Raw genomic sequence first — 20,583 nt, 5'->3', positions numbered from 1 at the left:
ATCTGTACATAATTGATGTACACAACTTGGTGAGTTTGGAGATAAGAACACCCTGTGAAACCATCACCACAGCCTACACCGTAAAGACACCCATTCCTTCAAAAGCTTCCTCATGGCCTTCTTGCTTAATTGTGTATTTGTGATAAGAACACTTAACAGAAGATCTACTCTGCAAAATCGTAAGTGTACAATATAATATTAATTGCTGGCACCATGCTGGTCAGAGTTTGGTGTTTTTTTTTGGCTGACCACCAGGGAAGTCCCTGTATGAAGTTCTAAGAGCACCTATCCCTCTCCCTCTGTCAACCATGGTGTTTGGGGTCCTGTCACATCTGTCTTATTTGGTCTGGGTAGTTCTACACTTGACCTCTAGATTGGAAAGCAAGCAACTGGCCTCTCTTGCCCAGACACGATTTCAGGTTGTAGCAAGGCTCACTGTCTTTACCTCGCATGCATTCAGTAACCCTAGTGTCTCTCTTGCCGGAGACAACCCTGGCACTGTGGTCACCATTCCATGGTCTTTCTTGTGCACTCAGGTAGGTCCAGAGTGCCCTGGATTCTGAGGCAGAGGCCATGGGCGTCTTGTTACTGGGGTGTTCCTATATAACTGCAGAATAGATGATTGCTAACTTAATATATATACTAGTGTACACCTTTATAAGAATGAGATCATAGAATAATGCTTTCCTGTAATCTCTTTTCACTTTAATACTGTATATTCTTATTAACATCTATAGTGTTAGTGTTGGCTAGCTTTGGTTGGAATTCTGGAACATCTGGGTTCTTTTTGTTTGTTTGTTTGTTTTAATAAATTTATTTATTTTAATTAGAGGTTAATTACTTTACAATATTGTATTGGCTTTGCCATACATCAACATGAATCTGCCACAGGTATACACGTGTTCCTCATCCTGAACCCCTCTGCCTCCTCCCTCCCCGTACCATCCCTCTGGGTCATCCCAGTGCACCAGCTCCAAGCTTTGTTTTCTCTGAATAAAGAGATTTTGAGTGACACTGGAGCCCTTCAGGGTCTAGCTAGCTCTGTTCAGCAGGATAGAGGACACAGACTGGACTCAGCAACACCTATTGGCCTCCTTATTCAGTAGCTTCTGGATGTAAGTCATTGAACTATAGTTTAATGAAGTTGAGAGTATATCACAATGGATAAAGAAAAAAAGAACACCTTTCCATCTTATTAAATACTACAGTTTTTAAAGGATGAATGGTGTGTCTTGATGGGTCTATTATACTTAGTTTAAACAATCCCTCACTTTGGAACATTTAGATTATTTAAAAGGGGTATGCATGTGTGTAATAAACAGCTCTTCAGTGACTGTCCATTTGCCTGTATACTGTACACATCCTTATTTATTGCCCTTGAATAGATACTAGAAGTGGAGTTGCTGGCTTTAAGAGAATGCAGTTGTGTTTTTTTTGGTTTTTTTTGGCTGCACCACGCAGCATGTGGGATCTTAGTTCCCTGACCAGGATTCAAACCTGTGCTGGCTACAGTGGAAGCACAGACTCTTAATCCCTGGACCACTAGAAGTCTCAGGAGAATGCAGTTGTAAGGCTTTTGATTCACGATAATAAATTGCCTCCCAGAGCATTCTCTCAAGTCACACCCCATTAGTAGTGTAAAAGAGACAGATGCATTCCACTCTAGTAGGCTAGATATTTTTTTAATCCTTTTTTGGTATTGTGGTAAAATGCACACAACATACGATGCGCCATCGTGACCGCGTTTAAGTGTGCGCTTCACTGGCCTTGAGTGCTTTCACATTGTTGTGCAGCCGTCACCGCGTCCATCTCCGAACTTTGTCAGCAGAGAAGTGCGTTTTTTTTTTTTAGTCTGTACAATTTGATGCTGGAAAGCTTCTCAGTGTTTTAGCTCACTGTTCTTTTTTTACTGAGAAGGTGCAGCTTGTGGTCAGGTGCTGTGGACACTGGGTGTCTCTGCACTGCAGTCCTCCACATGGTCAGAGCTGCCTGAGGCTCCGGACAGCTCCCTCCGTGGAGCTCCGCACCCCCAGCCTTGGTACTGGCCGGCTTTGCTGCCCCCTCTTGCCCAGCTTGCCCACCTCTGCTCCACCTGCCTTTTCAGTGCCTACTATTTGCAGTTTTCTCTCCCATGCCTTTGAGCTGTTCTTCAAGGTTGCCCTTTCCTGCCTCATCCACCTTAGGCCCTCTCCATCAATACTCCCTAGGAGCTGTTCCCAGTGAATTTAAGGTTCTTGCCTCATCTCAAAATAATTTGGAGACAAAGCGATAGTAAGAATTGGATTTATTTAGAGAGAAACACATTCCACAGGCAGAGTGTGGGCCATCTCAAAAGGCAAGAGGCCCTGAAATATGGTGCAGTTAGCTTTCATGGGCTGGATCATTCATAGGCTAATGTGTGGGAGGATTATTCCAGTTATTTGTGGGAAGGAGTGAGGATTTCTAGGGATTGGGCCAGTGCCCACGTTTTGGCCTTTGATAGCTGGCCTCAGAACTGTCATGGGGCTGGTGGGCGTGTCACCTAGCTTATGCTGATGTGTTAGGGTGAACGTGAAGAGGCTCGGGGTCCACCGAAAGTTGACTCTTCTGCCATCTTGGATCCAGTTGGTTCTCACCAGTCTTTGTCATGTCCTGAGGCCATGTCATTCTTTTAAAGATTGTGCCCTGCCCTCTTCCCTCCCATTTCAGCAGCACACTCTGCTACTGTTGTTGGAAAATATACAGAATGTAAGTTTAGCACTTGAACCCCTTCTAAGTGTTTTCACAATTCATCAGCATATAGACCATTCACAGTGTTGTGTACCTGTCACTGCCGCCCAGCTCCAGAACTTCTTCATTCACCCAAACTGAGGCTCTGAGCTCATTAAGCAGTAACACTCATTCTCTCCTGCCCTCAAACCCTGGAAATCACCATTCTACTCTCAGTCTCTGCTTTTGATGGTTTGATTCCTGTATGTGGAATCATACAGTATTTATCCTTTTGTGTCTGGCTTATTTCACTTAGCATCATAATTTTCAGGGTTCCTCTGTATTGTAGTATATGTCAAATTTCCATTCCTTTTAATGCCTGAATAGTACATTCCATTATATGTGTGTAACACATTCAGTTTATCCATTCACCTGCTGGTGGACATTTGAATTGTTTCTGTCTTTTGGCCCCTGTGCATAGTGCTGCTCTGAAGATTAATGGATAAGTATTTATTTGAGCCTTGAATTTCAGTTCTTTGGGGGTATATACTTAAAAATGGAATAGTCGGATCATACAGTAATTGTGTTTAACTTTTTGAGTAACTGCCAAACTGCTTTCCACAGTCCCAGCACCGTGCAGGGAGCCTGGACCTAGGAGTCCAGAGAAAAGGGTCCAAGCAGAGTGGGATGAGAACCATTTCCTAAGGCATACAGAGCTTTACTGTGTGATCACCGTCCACCTGTCGTGTTAATAGTTTACTCTTCTAAGCAGTGGCTTCTGCAGCTTTAAGGTAGGTAGCCAGAGAGAGGGCTGCTGTTCAGGTGAAACCACAGAAGCAAGAACAGTGACGGAGACGTGGTGGGCAGGAAGGTGGGTTCCTTGGGCTATCAGTACCAGGTCAGGCTCTCCATCTCTACCAGCAGGCACCATTGGCCAGGAGAGGCCAGGGGGCTTCCAGCTTCATGCGAGAAATTTTGGAAGGATCTAGTGCTCTCTTCTTGTAACTCAAGCCTGTGTGAGATGGTCACGGTGGCCTGGAAGCAAAGTAAGAACTGTGGACATGCTCCTGAGGCACCGGGCACTTCTGTAACCACCTCTCCCCCAGCCACAGGGGTGCTGAGCTTCAGCTCTGCCCAGGCCACTCTGCACATGTGGAGCATGGCAGAGCCCCATAGAGCATCTTCCTAGTCTTTGAAATATGGCCCGCCCACCATCTGCAGGTTTGCTTGTATCTCTCAAGGTTGCCTTCTGTAAAAAAAAAAAACATTTGCTTTGGTATTCACTGAAATCCTTTCTTGCCCCTTTCTAAACCCCCATTTTCTGTGTTTTCAGTATTTATGAAAGCATTAAAAAAATCCTCCTGTTAATAAAAGACCCTGAGAGGGACTTCCCTGGTGGTCCAAGTGGTTAAAACTCTGGGCATCTACTGCAGGGGGCGTGGGGTCAATCCCTCGTTGGAGAACTAAGATCCTGCAGGCTGCATGGTGCGATCGATCAATCAATCTATCAAATGATTGATAGAAAGAAAGAAAGAAAAGAGACAGTAAAATAGGCAGCCTAGCATGAGGTGGGTTCCTCCCTGGGACAGCAGTGACCCAGGAAAGACAATGGAGGCCCCGAGTGGGCACGCATTCTGTCTGCCTGGGGAGTAGGTCACCTTCAGTTAGGTACACCACGTTCCCCTGGAGATATGCTAAGTATCCATTGCCCTCCATTGCACGCCCACTGGGAAGGCTGTAATAAAAAAGACAGTAACAGATACTGGCAAGGATGCAGCACATTGGAACACTCATCCAGCACTGGTGAGGGGACAGAATGGTGCAGCCTCTTTGGAAATACGCCTGGCAGTTCCTCAAAAAGTTACACATAGAGTCACCATATGACCATATGACTATACCACGCCTAGGTATAAACCCCAAGAGCCAAGAAAACATGTCCACATAAATCTAGTACACAGATAGTCGTAGCAGTATTATTTATAACAGCCAAAAGATGGATACAATACAAATGTCCATCAGCTGATGAATGGAGAGACAGAATGTAGTATATCCATACAGTGGACTAATAGCTCAGCCATAGAAAGGAATGAAGTACTAATACATGCTACATCATGGATAAATCTTGAAGACCTTGTGCTCAGTAAAAAAAAGCCAGACACACAGAAAGCCACATATTGTGATTCTATGTATATGAAATGTCTAGAACAGGCAGATCCATAGAGATGGAAGGGAGATCGGGGTTGCCTGGGGCTAAAGGAGGGAAGAATGGGAGTGATTGCTAATGAGCATGGGGTTTAGGGGTGATGAAAATGCTCTGAAATTAAATAGTGGTGATTTTATTTATTTATTTACTTATTCAGAGTACAATTCTCTGGATAAACTACAAACCACAAAACTGTACACTTTTAAAAAAAATAATTTATTTGGCTGAACCAAGTCTTAGTTGCGTCATGCAGGATCTAGTTCCCTGACCAGAGGTTGAACCGAGATCCCCTACGCTGGGAGCACGGAGTCCTAACCAGGGAAGTCCCTGAACTGGACAGGATGAGTTTTATGTTACCTGATTTATAGCTCCATAAAAATAATTTGAAAATATCCATAAAATTAAAATTTTGCCAGTTCTGTATTTGTGTGTGTGTGCCAAATCTGGCAACCATCCTTGCCACCTACTTTTTGTAGATAACGTATTATTGTAGTACACACATGAAATGTCTACTAGTCTGAGAGACAGGCTGATAGTGTAAATGAATACAACACAAATGCTCTTTTGAGGTATGTCTGCACCTTTGGTTTTGTATTTTACACTTTTGCAGTTGACTTGGCAAGTTACCAGCCTGTTGACACCGTGTGATTCTAATTTTAAACAAGAGGTTCCTAGGAAAACAAAAAGAACTTTCCCCCCTGAACCCAAATTCAGAGTGGTAAGGTGTATATTTAACCAGGGTTGGCTTCCCAGATGGTGCTAGTGGTAAAGAACGTGCTTGACAGTACAGGAGATGTAAGAGACTTGGGTTTGACCCCTGGGTTGGGAAGAACCCCTAGAGAAGGAAATGGCAACCCACTCCACTATTCTTGCCTGGAGAATCTCATGGACAGAGGAGTCTGGCAGGCTACAGGCCATGGAGTCACATAGTCGGATATGACTAAAGTGACTTACACACACGCATGGCTTCTAGAACTGGCACCAGGATCCCTGTTGCTGCTGCCTGGGGAACCCAAAAGAAAAAAATGAACTGCAAAACCAGTTTGCCATAGTACTCTTTGCAGGAGAGGAAAAAACAAGTCCCAGGTGGAAATGAACCCTGAATGTTCATTGGAAGGACTGATGCTGAAGCTCCAATACTTTGGCCACCTGATGCGAAGAGCCAACACTGGAAAAGACCCAGATGCTGGGAAAGAACAAGGGCAGGAGGAGAAGTGGATGAAAGAGGATGAGATGGTTAGATGGCATCACAGACTCCGATGGACATGAATCTGAGCAAGCTCCCGGAGATAGTGAAGGACACGGGAGCCTGGTGTGCTGCAGTCAAGGGGGTCACAAAGAGTTAGACACGACTATTGACTGAACAACAATAACAAAGGCTTATAAACAAACTTTTTAAGCTATGAAAAATTTTTGTTAATTATGAAAGTGCACAGGTGTTCTTTTTGAAGATTCTTTTCTGTTTAATTTGCTGATGATAACAGGGAGAGAGCACTAGTTCTCTTTGGCGGTGTGGAGCTGTCTAAGGTGGAGAAGGGGATTATCTTCCCCACAGTGATGTCTCACGCCTATAATTAACGTATCACAATATTCCTTTAACAGGCTGCTATTACTAACAAAAAAGAGCTTTGCAGACATTATCACATTTAATCTGAGAGCAGACCTGGCTTATGTTAAGGTCAAGGGAAGTGACTTGACCAAGGTCATACAGGTGAACAGGTCCTCCTTGGGTGCATGTACTGTTCCTGAACCAATTTTCCCCTTATTCTTAATGAAGAGAAGCAGCCCTCTTCCTCTTCAGCTGTGTCTCTGACAGGTAGACAGAGCCATGAAAGGAACTAGAATTAAAACCAAACCCATAAAAAGGAACGGATTTGAGTCAGTTGGAATGAGGTGGGTGAACCTAGATCCTATTATACACAGTGAGTGAGTGAGTGAAGTCGCTCAGTCGTGTCTGACTCTTTGCGACCCCTTGGACTGTATCCCACCAGGCTCCTCCGCCCATGGGATTCTCCAGGCAAGAATACTGGAGTGGGTTGCCATTTCCTTCTCCAGGGGATCTTCCCAACCCAGGGATCGAACCCAGGTCTCCTGCATTGCAGGCAGATGCTTTAACCTCTGAACCACCAGGGAAGCCCAGAGTGAAGTAAGTCAGAAAGAAAAAAACAAATATCAGATATTATACATACAGAATCTAGAATCTAGAAAGATAGTACTGATGAACTTATTTGCAGGGCAAGAATAGAGACACAGGGGTAGAGCATGGTCTTGTGGACACAGAGGGGGAAGGAGAAGGGGTACAAATTTCAAGAATAGTGTTGATATACATACACTATCGTGTGTAAAATAGATAGCTAGTGGGAAATTGCTGTATAACACAGGGGGCTCAGCCCGGTGCTCTGTGAGGACCTAGAGGTGGGATGGAGGGGTGAGTGGGAATGGGTCCAAGAGGGAAGGGTCACATGTATACATGGAGCTGATTCACATTATTGTACAGCAATTATACTCCAATTAAAAACATACTGTTAAAAAAAACCCCAAACCCTGTTATGTTCTTGACACAAAATGGTCACTGTCAAGTCATTTCAGTATATATTTCAGATGTCCGTCACTCTGTTTTCCTTTCCTGATAAAGGTTGGACTGTTATGTGGTGGGCTTTCAGGATGATATGGAACCAAGTGGATTTTTGCAAAGCTTAGTCAGCCTGAAGGACCCTGCTTCAATGCTTTTTCCTGCTCCCCTGCTGTTTTCCTGACCTGGTCCTTCATCTCTGAGGATGGCTTCTCTTCCTGCCCCTGTCCTGGGTGCCTCTCAGCTGGGTGGTCCATTTTCTCCTCTCTCCCTGGGGACTCTCCCTGAGTGGTTTCATTTACCTGTGATTATTTTTTTTAATTTATGTATATATTTGGCTGTTCCAGGTCTTTAGCTATGACACATGCAGGATCTTCAGTCTTCCTTGTGGCATGCAGGATCTTTAGTTGTGGCATGTGGGATCTAGTTCCCTGACCAGGGATCAAACCCAGGGCCCCCTGCATTGGGAGCATGGTGTCTTAGCCACTGGACCACCAGGGAAGTCCCCCACCCCTGATTTTTATTCAGCTGTTGCAGTGAGTTTCCCAGTCTAGTCTCCTAACCTTGCAGTCACTCCAAGTAGGGGTCCCAGTTGCCTTCTAACATCTCTTCTAGATGGTTCATAAACAAGGTCCACTGTTCAGGACTCATATTTCCTCTCAACTGCCCAAGCCAGAAAACGTGGTTCTTTTTTCTCTCTTATCCTTTTCCACACTTGATCTTACTAACAAACAAACAAAAACAGCTTTACTGAGCTATAACTCATACATCATACAATTTACTTATATAAAATATACAATTCATTGTTTGTACAATCATCAAAACCATCTCACTCTAGAACATTTTTTCCTCCTCCAAGAAGCCCAGAACTTATTATTATCAGTCACTCCCCATTCTCCCCACTTTATGTTTACTATAGATGAGTACAAAAGCCCTCAACACTTAAAATTGAGAACATTATTTGTTCAGTCCTGTAAGAAAATAATATCTGCTTAGTATTAGGAATGATGTTGATGAGTCATGTCTTCAAAACAGACATGGCATGAAGTCTTCTGTATTTTGTTTTTATCTAGCGTAACAGGAAAACCTCCAGGCACAGACATGCTACAGCACCAGGAACAACGCCGACTGCTTCTTGGGCAGTGTTTTGCACTCTCTTGAATTAGCTGTCCCAGGAATCATTCATCATTATGGCTTGGCGGCTCGACACCTGGCTTTTTAGAAATCATCCCTTGGATGTTTTCTAATTCTTGGCTTTTGGGTTCACAGCACGTGAATCATAAAATTCTGCTTTGAGGTTTAAAACTCCCATCTTTCACCATAGATTCCAGAGGAGTGAGTTCTTTAGTGTAACTGTTCAATATGCTGCGTATAGAATACATCACAAATGTATGTTGAAATCCTAAAAATAAGATGCCTTCCACAGATGAAATATCATGCATAGAAGGTGCCTGCTGGTGCAGTGGCTGCTTTGTAAGTGCAGGTCACACACGTGTATGAGGCTCAAAAGACAGGCGTTGGTGATTTCTCTGAAGCCTTGGGTAGAGAACACAATCTCTAAATGATGATATCCCATAATTGTGAGAACAACTATCCAAGTGCATTTAACATTTTTCCTACATATATATTTCTTGGAATGTATTTGGAAGAGAAAATAGCTTTGACATAAATTGGCCACGGAGCACAGTTGGAGACGGTGGCCCCTAAGAGAAAAACCGATTTCCTTAGGTGGGTCATTCAGTGTTCCCCTGGCTTCAGCCCACCCTCAAGGCCTCGTCTCTTCCCTGCCCTTCCTGTATCCCTGAGTGGTGCTTGCCAGTCTCTGAGCACACCTGTCAACATCTGCAGTCATTTCCCCCTCACATGCTAAACCCCAATGATTTCCTGGATTCTGGGCTGGGTTAGAGGCAGGGTTTGGAGGAGGGAGAGGGGTTTCTATGCAGGAGTAGCAGGGTGCCATTTGAACACAAGATGGGATTGCAGTGTTTCTGGGTTTTTTGTTTTAAGTATTTATTTGTTTGACTTTGCTGGGTCTTAGCTGTGGCATATGGGGTCTAGTTCCCCAACCATAGATTGAACTGGGCCCCCTGCATTGGGAGGGCAGAGTCTTTTGTGTGTGTGCGTGTATGAGTGTGTGATTCTAAGGTCTTTATTTATTGTACAATGTGTTGTGATAGTTGACATTTTAAATAAAAAATATCTTGAGAATTGGGTCTTTTAAAAAAAAAAAACTGGAGGATAATTACAACGTACTGTTAGTTTCTGCTGTATAACACCGTGAATCAGCCCTGTGTATAAATGTATCCCCTTCCCCTTAGGCCTCCCTCCCACCCCTGCCCCATCCTACCCCTTGAGATCATCACGAGCGTTGAGCTGAGCTCCCTGTGCTGTGCAGCAGCCGCCCACTAGCTGCCTGTCTACACATGGCGGTGTGTGCACATCAGCGCTACTCTCTCGGTTCGTCTCACCCTATCCTTTCCCCACTGTGTCCAAAGGACCATCCTCTAAGTCTGCGTCTCTATTCCTGGGGAGGGTGGAGTCTTAACCGCTGGAATACCAGGGAAGTCCTGGTATTGAGGTGTTGCTAATGAGTTTTGTTTTATTTTCTCCCTTGATCCTGTCCTTGGTCTGGTAAACCCACCCCCATGCAGATATTCGCCTTCCATCACAGATTTGCTCTTCTGAGATTCTGCCTCTCCCTCTCCCCATGACTGGGATCCTCTCCCAGTGCTCTGGGCCCAGCACCCCTTTCGGACGGTGCAGAGTCTTTCCCAGAGCACATGGTAATAGACCTGTGGGCCCTCCAGGGCAGCCCTCAGCCTATGAACCAGCCCCTGAGCTCTGTCAGACCCACATCACAGGAGACCCGCAGGAGGACGTGGGCTGAGAGCTCCTGAGAAACTGTCAGACCCTCTCCCATAGAGCTAGCATCGTCAAGGAAGCCTGTCAGCGTTCATCAGGATGCTTGCTTCATTCTGTTCCCTGACGTAAATGTGACCTGAAAGGGGGATCCCCAGTCAGTGGAGTAGGAAGTTTGTGACAAATGTGACTTATGTGATAGCTCTCATTTATCAGGTTTGTTAATCTGGGCAGTTTGGGGGCAGGTGGAAATCCCTTTAACAGAATGGGTCTGCTGTGACCCACTTAAAGGGGCTGAGACTGGGCAAGGACACAGATTCTGGCTAAGGTTGGCCAGGTGCAAGTTTTATCCAGGGAGGTGCCACTCTGTTGTTCTAAGAGGGTTTAGGGAATGATTTCCGGGTCCCCACTGATGGTTAGTACTGCCTGCATTGTATACTTAATTCCCTGGACTTCTGTTTCTAGATTCTGTTCTGTTCCATTAGTCTGTCTGTTATTTGCTCATACCTCTTATTTCATTTGCTGGAACCGTATAATAATATATTTCAATATCTGGCTAAATTATGGCTAAACCTCCTCGTTGCTCTTCATCTTCAGAATTTTCTTGGCTATCCTCTCATATTAAGTCTTCCACATGAATAACTCTGTCTAGTTCTAAAAATAATTCTGTTGATACTGGCATTTTTAAGATGTATATATAATTTAGGGATAATTGACATCTTCATATTGACCTTCCCTTGTAAGAACATGATGTCTTACTTATTAAGGTTTTCTTTTGTTTGCCTGAGAAGTCATCTTTATTTTTTCAGAACAGATCTGGCTTCTTAAATATATTCCTAGAAATTGGATCTTTTTTACTGCTACTGTAAATGGAATCTTTTATTTATTTTTATTTTTTGGCCATACCATTCAGCATGTGGGATCCTAGTTCCCTGACCAGGGATGGAACCTGCACTCCCTGCATTGGAAGGTGAATTCTTGGACCACCAGGGAAGTCCTAAATGGGATCTTTTAATATCTATTATAATGTCTATCTGGAAAGGCTACTGATTTTATTTTTCTTTGGTAATTTTTTACTTAGTCACCTTACTGGATTTTATTATTCATAGTTACTTTTTCAGTTGATTTTTTTGGGTGTTCCAGATGTGTGATCTGTTATCTGCAAATAATGATAACTTTATTATGGGGATTTTGTATGAAAGTAGAATTACAAGATACTCGTCAGTTTGGTAGGTTCTTTTTATGAAAGAATATGCTAGAACCTTTTGTCCATTATTTCCTTTTTCCACCAGATCTTTTTCCTAGGCTTGGGGCCTCGACCCTGCCAGCAAGGGCCTGTTGGCCTAGATGTAGATTGAGGGCAGAGAGCTTGGTGAGCCAGCTTCTGTTCCCACATTCCAGGTGCTCAGTGCAGGGCCTGTATCTTCAGAGCACGAGTTAGATGTCTCACAGTGCTGTGGTGGGGACTTCCCTGGTTATCTAGTGGTTAAGAATCTGCCTGCCAAGGCAGGGGAAACAAATTCAGATCCCTGGTCCCGTAAGATCCCACATGCTGCTGAACAACTGAAGCCCGTGCACCACAACTACCGAGCCTCAACAAGAAAAGTCACCACAGTGAGAAGCCTGCACGCTGTCACAAAGAGTAGCCCCTGCCCGCCCCAACTAGAGAAAGCCAGCATAGCAATGAAGACCCAGCACAACCAAAAGTAAATAAATATTTTTTTAATTAAAAAACAATTTTTTTTAATATGCTATAGTAGGACTCAAAATACTAGTGGAAGGCCAAAGGGGAGGATGCTTTAGCCCCGGTGAAGGGCACATGCATGGTCCTGTGAAAATGCAGGTGCTTTGGTTTGGAGGTGTTAGCAGAAAAGCACAGAGCCTGTCTGGTGTTCAGTACCCATGGATCATTCTGATGCATCTGGAGCTGGTCCTGTGTGGCACAGAGCCAGGGAGGGTCCTCAAAGCTGGGTGGACAGTGCCAGACCCATTGAGGTTTGGGCCGAACACTTCTCTTGGAGCTGTGTGAATGATGTGCACAAGGATCTAAGACCCAAGGAAGATAAACTAATGAGGGCATCCTAGGAGACTTTGGAACATGTTTAAAGGACTGTAAGATAATGACTAAATGGTTTGTTTTCATTCACATCAGAGAGAAGTCAGAATAATAAGAATCATGAGGTTTTACAAGTTCATATCAGGAAAAGCCTAGTTGCAAGTGAGAGATTATAATAAAATATCACTTTACTTTTTTTTCCTGCAAAAAGTAGTCATGCCAGTTCTTTGCAGAATCATTTCGCATGGAGCCAGAAATCGTTCATTGCAGGAGTGGCCTTTCTGCTGAGCGGTTTTCATATTCCAAACATACATATGTTTCGCAGTGTCTAATTATTCTTGGGGACAATTACTGTCAGGTTCCCAAATGTGTTCAATGAGCAGCAATTGGTGTTTATTCAGCTCTAAAAAGACTGTGCAAGGGAACAGTAGGTTATATTGTCTGCCTAAAGGAACGGTTTGCCATCCGGAAACATCTGCTTTCTATTTAAAGCACTGAAGAAGGAATGGGAGTATATTTCAAATATACTCCCTAAGCATCAAACACCAAAGAAAGGAGAATAAAATTGGGTATGAAGGTAGTTTCTGTTCTCTGATATACACTCTTCAGCGTTTCCCTGCTGGGAAGGAAAGGTGGCCTCCTGGCATGGACAGTTGTGTTTCCTTTGGGTTTTTCTATTTATACTGATTTGCACACTTACAGGAACTGACTTCTGTGTCCTAGTTCCAGCTCTTACTTTCTCCGGTAGGGCACGGTGCTCTTTCAGAGTTGGAGTCTGCTTTTCTGGATTTTGTGGTAAGGTTTGTGCTCTGATTTTGCCTGTGAAGATGTAAAGGTTTGCTGTCCATGTTGCCTGAAATCATCCTGCAACTCTCAATTTCTTTTTTTTTTCTTTTAAGTATTTTTTTGACTTTACTGGGTCTTAGTTGTGGCCTGTGGGATCTAGTTCAGTGACCAGGGATAAAACCCAGGTCGCCTGCAGTAGGAACACAGAGTCTTAGCCACTCAACCTCCAGGGAAGTCCCTACCTTCTTTCTATATAGAAAATGCTACCCATTCACAGCTCTGTCCAGAAGGTTGAATGAGAACATATACAACATATACCAGCTAAATATTAACTGACTTTCCTTTCCATCCTGTCTTTTTCTTCTTTTTCTTTAAATACCATTAGATTTTTTTTTCTTGTACTTTTAAAAAATATAACTATAATTTATTTATTTATTTGTCTGTGCCGGGTCTTAGTTGAGGCATGCAGGATCTAGCTCCCTGACCAGGGATGGAACCTGGGTCCCCTGCATTGGCAGCACAGAGTCTTAGCCACTGGACCACCAGGGAAGTCCCTAAATACCACTATTTTTATAATTTTAGAAAAATGAAACAGAACTCCCCCAGAAGCCAAGGACTTGGTTATTCATGTAGAAATCCCAGTACTGTGGGTAGTTTCCTGGGCTCAAAGCTGTGCCACACTGACCCTGTCTAGCCCAGGTCCCCAGGCCCGAGATCGCAGGTCTTTGAAGAGCTGTGGCAACTCCTGTGGGGCCCTCTCTCAGAATAGGGTCAGTGGGTCTCCCTGCAGCTCCCTTCCTGGGTCACCGTGCTCCGTCTGAGCCGGAACAGCCGCTTCCTTGGCAGAGGCCTGACCATGGAGACCAGGGCTGCAGCCACCGAGGGTGTGGCCAGCTGAGCCCACCCACTGTGCTCTCCCAACATCCCTGCATCTCTGGTTGTGTGTTGTTGTTGTTCAGTCACTCTCAGAAGGTCACAGCTGGACCACCAGAGGCTGCCCTCTGTCCTGACCAGAGCACCTCTGCCTCTCCATCCCCCTCCCCCATCCTTTGCACCCAAAGATCCTGTCCTTGGCCCCTCTGTTGTCCTCTTCAAGCTGTGGGAGGGTGTTTTGGAGTTGCTTTTGTCATTCTGGAGGAGAGGTGCTGGCTGCAGTGGCGACTTCTTCCACTGTTTCTAGATCATCTGATAATGTCTAATGCGAGCTTCCTAAGGATAAAAATCACCTGGAGCTCTTGTTAAAAAATAGAGCTGGAACTTCCCTGGTTATCCAGCAGTTAAGAATCCTCCTTCCAATGCAGGGAATGTGTGTTCAATCCCTGGTCCAGAAAGATGCCGCATGTCATGGGGCAACTAAGCCCATGCTCTGCCACAACCACTGATCCCTGACTCTAGAGCCTGTGCTCCACAACAAGAGAAACCGCCGCAGTGAGAAGCCCATGCATGGAAACTGGAGAGTAGCCCCCGCTCGCTGCAACTCGAGAAAGCCCAAGTGCAGCGACAAAGACCCACAACCAAAAATTAATTAATTTAAAAGATAGAACTATGAAGGCCCCTTCCCTGCACAGCCAGGTTCCCATGGGGCTAAGTTGGGGCCCAGGAACTTGTATTTTTACTGAGTGCCGCAGCTAATTCCTATCAGAGATTTAGGAAACACTAGTCTAAGGGTGCTAAACCCAGACCCAATCCATCCTCCCCAGTGTGGAGGACACAAGGGAAAGCCTGACCCCCTCCCCTGGGAGGGCTCCTGCCTGACCGTGGGTCCCTGCCCAGCTTGTTAGTGCTCTGTGCAAAGGAAGCAGAGATTTTAGCTTAATTCTCTTTTTTAAATTGAGGTATAATTGACATGTAACATTGTTAGTTTCAGTAGACAACAACGATTTGGTATTTGTATACTTTGCATAATTCGATCCTTTTAGAAAGATTTTCTGTATTCCTGCCCTTTCAGTCGCTCCCTCCTCTTAAACATACAGAACTCCAGGTGAGCAAGTGTTTTCCTTTCTGGTGTTGTATGGTTAGCAAAACGTGGCACCGAGTGTACAGATGCAAGGCTTTCCCGTGTGGATTGATTAGGCGGGCTGGTATTCACGGGCACACACATGCTCCCCAACGGCTGGTCCCCCTCTCAACAACAGATGCAGAACACTACAGTGAGAATATTCCTTTGTTTCCACAGCTGTCATCCTGTGGCCAGAAGCCTGTCAGTTTGGGACTGAGTGGGTGGGTGAACCTGGTCACTGTGGCAGGAAGACAAGCGTCCTTATGATCCACACCCCGGAGGCTCTTAAACTGCTCCTGGGACCTACAGGGGAACGTTTCAGGGGGCTGGGAGTGCTGAGCTCTGTCCCTTCTGGAAAGCTGAACTCTAGAAACAGCTGCATTGAAGTAGCAGGAAGAGCGTGCCCTTGGCTTTTATTCATTCAGAGAAATAGTCATGAGGAAGTTTCTGCATTATCTACAGTCACAGTTGATGGCTAATGCTGGTATTCATGGTGTTATTCAGTATCTCTTGCATGGGGTGCAAATGCCTAGTAAATTGCTTTTCTAGGATACAGTTTCTCTCTTAAGAAAGGGTTTCCTTTCCAATAATGAGCCTTGTTTAGTCAGGATGGGTTCAGAGATGACTTTACCTAAAACCACTCCTTTCAGAGACCAGAGCACCTAAAATTCACTTTTTCCTTTTGATTTTATCTTCTGTTTCCACTTGGGTGTCCCATTCTTTTATGTTGTCTCTTTGAATTGTGAGGATTAAAAAAATTAATTTTTCTAATTTTAATTTAATTTTTTGTCTCTCATAAGTGCTTACTAAATCGATAGCATTTTATGAATGAGAGGATTATTTTTACATCCTGGTGTGGTGGCTTCCCCCCACCCCCATTTTGTCTTATTCGGAAAGGATTTTCCAGCCAGTTAACCTGAATTACCTTTCTTCAAAAATAATTATATTTTAAGAAATTATATTTTGTAATGAGTCTGTGATTTATTTTGTGCTACTTTGTGAAGCAGACACATTAAAATATGAAATGCAGTGAAATCCATTATAATTTTTATTCATCTGCCTTATTAATGCTATTGTCAAGATCTAATTAATTCCTCACTTAATAGAAACATAGACACCGTGCTAATTTGGTTAATAATCACATTAAGAGTTTACAGGCGTCTGAGTGAAAAAAGCAACAATGCAGAGACAAGAATAGCAAAAGAGATTTAATGAATACTGCATAAAACCCAAAGATTTGTAAGTTGGAAACATAAAACTTTAAGGCCCAGTCAATTATGAATGAATGCATCATTCATAAAATGCTGCAAATATCAGTAGTATTTAGTAGAAATACAGTTGTTGCTTAGTTGGTAAGTCATGTCCCCATAACTGTAGGGGACACAATTACATGGACTGTAGCCCACCAGGCTCCTCTGTCCATGGGATTTCCCAGGCAAGAATACTGGAGTGGGCTGCCATTTGCCCCTCCAGGGCATCTTCCCAACCCAGGGATTGAACCTGCATCTCCTGCTTGGCAGATGGATTCTTTACCACTGAGCCACCTGGGAAGCCCATAGAAATATAGTATGAAGTCACAAATGGTTTGCAAAATCTTAAAACTGTTGCAGAATCCCTACCTGCCAATGCATTTGTTGCAAAGCCCTAAAAACTGCCAAGAGGATATCAGAAAAAGAACAGGACCCTTGACCAGGATGTAAAAACACGGCACCAGGAGTTGCCTTTTAAGCAAATTGCTCATTAAGCCAATTGCCCCTCAGCCTCAGGGTGTTGGGTTTCAGTAACCACTCCTCAGGTGTCTGCTTTTTTCCTCCTCTCTTCCCTTTTCTTGTTTTCACTGTTCTCATGCATATGTATCTTTCCCCATAAATGATTAAAATCTTAGGTGGCTTAGAAATCATAAATTATACATGAAGCCATGTTCCATCAACTCACGGGCCGTCTCTCCTCTTGCAGAGAACAGCCCATCTTCACTACCCGAGCGCATGTCTTCCAGATCGACCCCAACACCAAGAAGAACTGGGTGCCTGCAAGCAAGCAGGCTGTCACCGTCTCCTACTTCTACGATGTCACAAGAAACAGCTATCGGATCATCAGTGTGGATGGAGCCAAGGTACCATTTCACCGGCTCATTTGAACCTTCCCAGTCACTTATTTTTCATCAAAAGCAATATGATACATTTTTAAGGTTCACTTACTGTATGTCCTACAAACATATCCAACTCTGTGCGACCCCATGGACTGTAGCCGCCGGGCTCCTTTGCCCGTGAAATTCTCCAGGCAAGAATACTGGAGTGGGTAGCCACTCCCTTCTCCAGTAATATGTCTTGCAAACAGATTGTACCTTCTTTTTTTCCCCCTGTACTGTACAGCAGGTTCTGTATTTTATACATAGTAATATATGTCTGTCAATCCCAATCTCCCAATTCATGCCACCCCGCTTTTTCCCTCTTGGTGTCCATACATCTCTCTACCTGTGTCTCTATTTCTGCCCTGCAAATAAGTTCATCTGTACCATTTTTCTAGATTCCACATATATGCATTAATATACGATATTTGTTTTTCTCTTTCTGACTTACTTCATTCTGTATGACATTTAAAAGAATAGATTTCCTTGTTAGCACATTGTCTTCATAAGTAGCATTTTAATTCCATTTTGATAATTCTACCAAGGACCTATAATGTCCTTAATCTCTCCCATTATGGTTAGATACTGAAGTGGCTTTCAGTTTTTTCACTATTATAGATAATGAGCATCTTCATGAAACAGATAACCCTTGTTTGTTCATTGTGCTTATTGCTTTTTTAAATAAATAAAGAATTTGGCTGCTCCGGGTCTTAGTTTCTGCATGTGAACTCTTCATTGCAGCCATGGGATCTAGTTCCCTGACCAGGGATCAAACCTGGGCCCCCTATATTGGAAGCATGGAGTCTTAGCCACTGGACCACCACAGAAGTCCCATGCCTATTGCTTTCTTTTGGATAATTCCTTAGAACAGATTCCTGGAAGTAATATTATAGGTCAAGATATTAACACTTTATGGCTCTTGATGAATATTGCCAAGTGGGTTTCCAAAGAGTTCTGTCCTCCAGCCTGTATGAGAATGCCAGTTTATTGCATCCTCGCCAGCCTTAGGTATAAGATCTTGTTTGGTTTTGGTGTTATTAGCTATGGGAGTTGAATTTTATTAAGTGGTTTTATAGTATTTCTTGAAAAATTTTTTTCCTGGTGTTTTCATTATTCTGCCGTCTTCCTCAATATTTTAAAAGATATTTATTTCTTTATTTCACTGCACCAGGTCTTAGCTGTGGCATTTAGGTTCTAGTTCCCTAACCAGTGATTGAGCCCAAGTCTCTTATGTTGGGAGCTCAGAGTCTTAGCCACTGGACCCCCAGGGAAATCCCTTCCTCAGTATTTTGCCATATTATTATGGGAGCAGAGTAAAGGAGGGTTATCAATAGACATATCACCAAGTTTACAAAAGAAAAGAGCTAGACTCGATGCTTCATAGTTTCTTCTGTGTCTTTAATCTGTGTTCATCCTGATGGACATTTTCACATGGATTATCTGCTGTCACCAGAAATTCAGTGTATCTGAAGCTGAATACCCTTATTTGTCCTCTAAACCACCTCTCCATTTTCCCAGTCATTTGTTGCCAGAAAATATTTTTAAAAAGAAAGCAAATGGAAAAGCGCAGGATCAGTTCCCTTTTAGTTGATCAAATGAAAGCCGGACTCACGTTTATGCCTCGTTCTAGATTTCAAGGCCATAACTCTTGTCCTGGTACAGTCTTGCTCAGACTGTTGCAGTAGCCTTCTGACTGGCCTCCTCCTGCCTGCGGTGTGTCTGGTCAGTGCTCCTAGGCAGTTGGAAGCAGGGGAGTTTTGGGTGCAGGCTGGTTGCAGAATGGGGCCTGGCTGTGGGCTCCTCCCTCCATGACCCCCACGACCATGGAGCAGGAAGCCTCCATTGAGGATCCCCCAGGAACAGTCTGAGAGCTCGTGGTGCCCTGGATCTTTTGATGAGGCTCCCGTCTTCAGGCAAATTCTCCCTTCAGCTTAAGTTCTCTAAAGGCCTCCTTTGTACTCTCAGCACCGCTGAGGTTGCAGATAGAGGAGCTTGGCCTCGCAGTCCTCTCTCTTCCTTCAGGTTGCCACAGCTCTTACTCATATTTTACGCTGAGTTCACCCTGCTGTTGAGGCTTGACAGACTGCTGCCTGTGCCCAGGTCCTCAGATACCAGCTCCCAGCTCTCTGAGTTAGGGCACACTTCCCGCTGCAAGCTGGGTGATCAGGTGTGGCAGGGATCTGGTGAGCACTAAGGGAGTGTGCAAGTGCCTGGCGCATAGTAAGTAGGCACCTTGTGTCTGAGGATTGAGTATCTGGAAGGTGCTTTTATTTTTTTTCCTTCCTCTGGGAAACATGGTGATAATGCCGTTGTGTTACCGCTTTCCTTCTCTGTGCTTTTGGACTGGAATCTCCTAGACTCTTGCCAGGATGTTCTGCTCAGGGTGGTGAGTCAAGCTGTCTTGCTTTCTTTTATCTGTAGATCCTGTCAGTTCATCCTCCATCCCTTGAGATGGGTTTGCACTTTTGTCAGCTGAGTTATCCAAGGATAGAGTGGGCTTAAATACAGATCAAATGACTTTCCTAGAGAAAGTGTTTTAGTCCTATTAGCTGGGCTCTGAGTAATGTGTCAGCGTGTCAGCCACTGCAGCGCACAGCTCTGCAGCTCCTGAAGCTGTGACAGTGGTGGGGTCAGAGCCAGAGGAGCCAACTCTGAGCAATCGGATGGGTGGAGGGCCCCCACTACAGAACAGAGTTAGTTCAGGCTCAGTGTGGGGCCTCCATCAAGTTAGGAGTCACTTAAAAAGTGGGAAAGGGGGCACTTCCCTCATGGTCCAGTGGCTAAGATGCTGCACTCAGCACTCCTGAGTTCGATCCCTGGTCATGGAACTAACGAAGATTCCCTTCTTTATGTGCCCCAATGAAGATTGAAGATCATGAGTGCCACAGCTAAGACCTAGTGCTGCCAAAAAGAAAGTGAGAATGGGGAACTCAGGCTGTGGGGTGCCCCTGGAATCCAGCACTGGAGCCCAAGGATCTCCAGCCACCCCTCCTATGATGCCCAACCACCCGGAGTTCCAGGGGCCCACCTAGAGCTTCTGCCTAAGCAGCAGGGCACATGCACTGTGACTGGGCCTTGTTCTGCAAAAAGGGAGTGTCCTGTGATGGAGCAGAAGGCCCAGGTAGCGGGAGGGGCTGGCCTTAGTTGTTCAGTGACTGTGAATGGCACTTGGGGCTGAGGGTAGGGGATGAGTGTCCTGTCCTGAGAGCTGGAGCACAGGATACCAGACAGGGATCCCCAGGCCGCCTCGGCCCTGCCGGACCTTTCCTGGAGCTGCTCGGCCAGTTCTAGG

General features: G+C 44.6%; 1 protein-coding gene and 1 non-coding gene across 3 annotated transcripts in view; one reads left to right on the top strand and one right to left on the bottom strand.

Annotated features, from left to right (window-relative positions):
* HOMER2 (homer scaffold protein 2) overlaps positions 1-20,583 on the top strand; it is a 99,963-nt gene that overhangs the window by 35,595 nt on the left and 43,785 nt on the right. For both annotated transcript variants that reach the window (XM_010816952.3, NM_001075467.2), the window contains exon 2: positions 17,120-17,276. In XM_010816952.3, coding sequence (XP_010815254.1) covers positions 17,120-17,276 — 157 coding nt within the window. The remainder of the gene's footprint in view (positions 1-17,119; positions 17,277-20,583) is intronic.
* Positions 13,641-13,713, bottom strand: TRNAG-GCC (transfer RNA glycine (anticodon GCC)). The gene has a single exon. It is a non-coding gene; the product is annotated as a tRNA-Gly (tRNA).

Source organism: Bos taurus, chromosome 21, assembly GCF_002263795.3.
Source record: "Bos taurus isolate L1 Dominette 01449 registration number 42190680 breed Hereford chromosome 21, ARS-UCD2.0, whole genome shotgun sequence".
Lineage (NCBI taxonomy): Eukaryota > Metazoa > Chordata > Mammalia > Artiodactyla > Bovidae > Bos > Bos taurus.
This window is presented reverse-complemented; position numbering and strand designations above follow the sequence as displayed.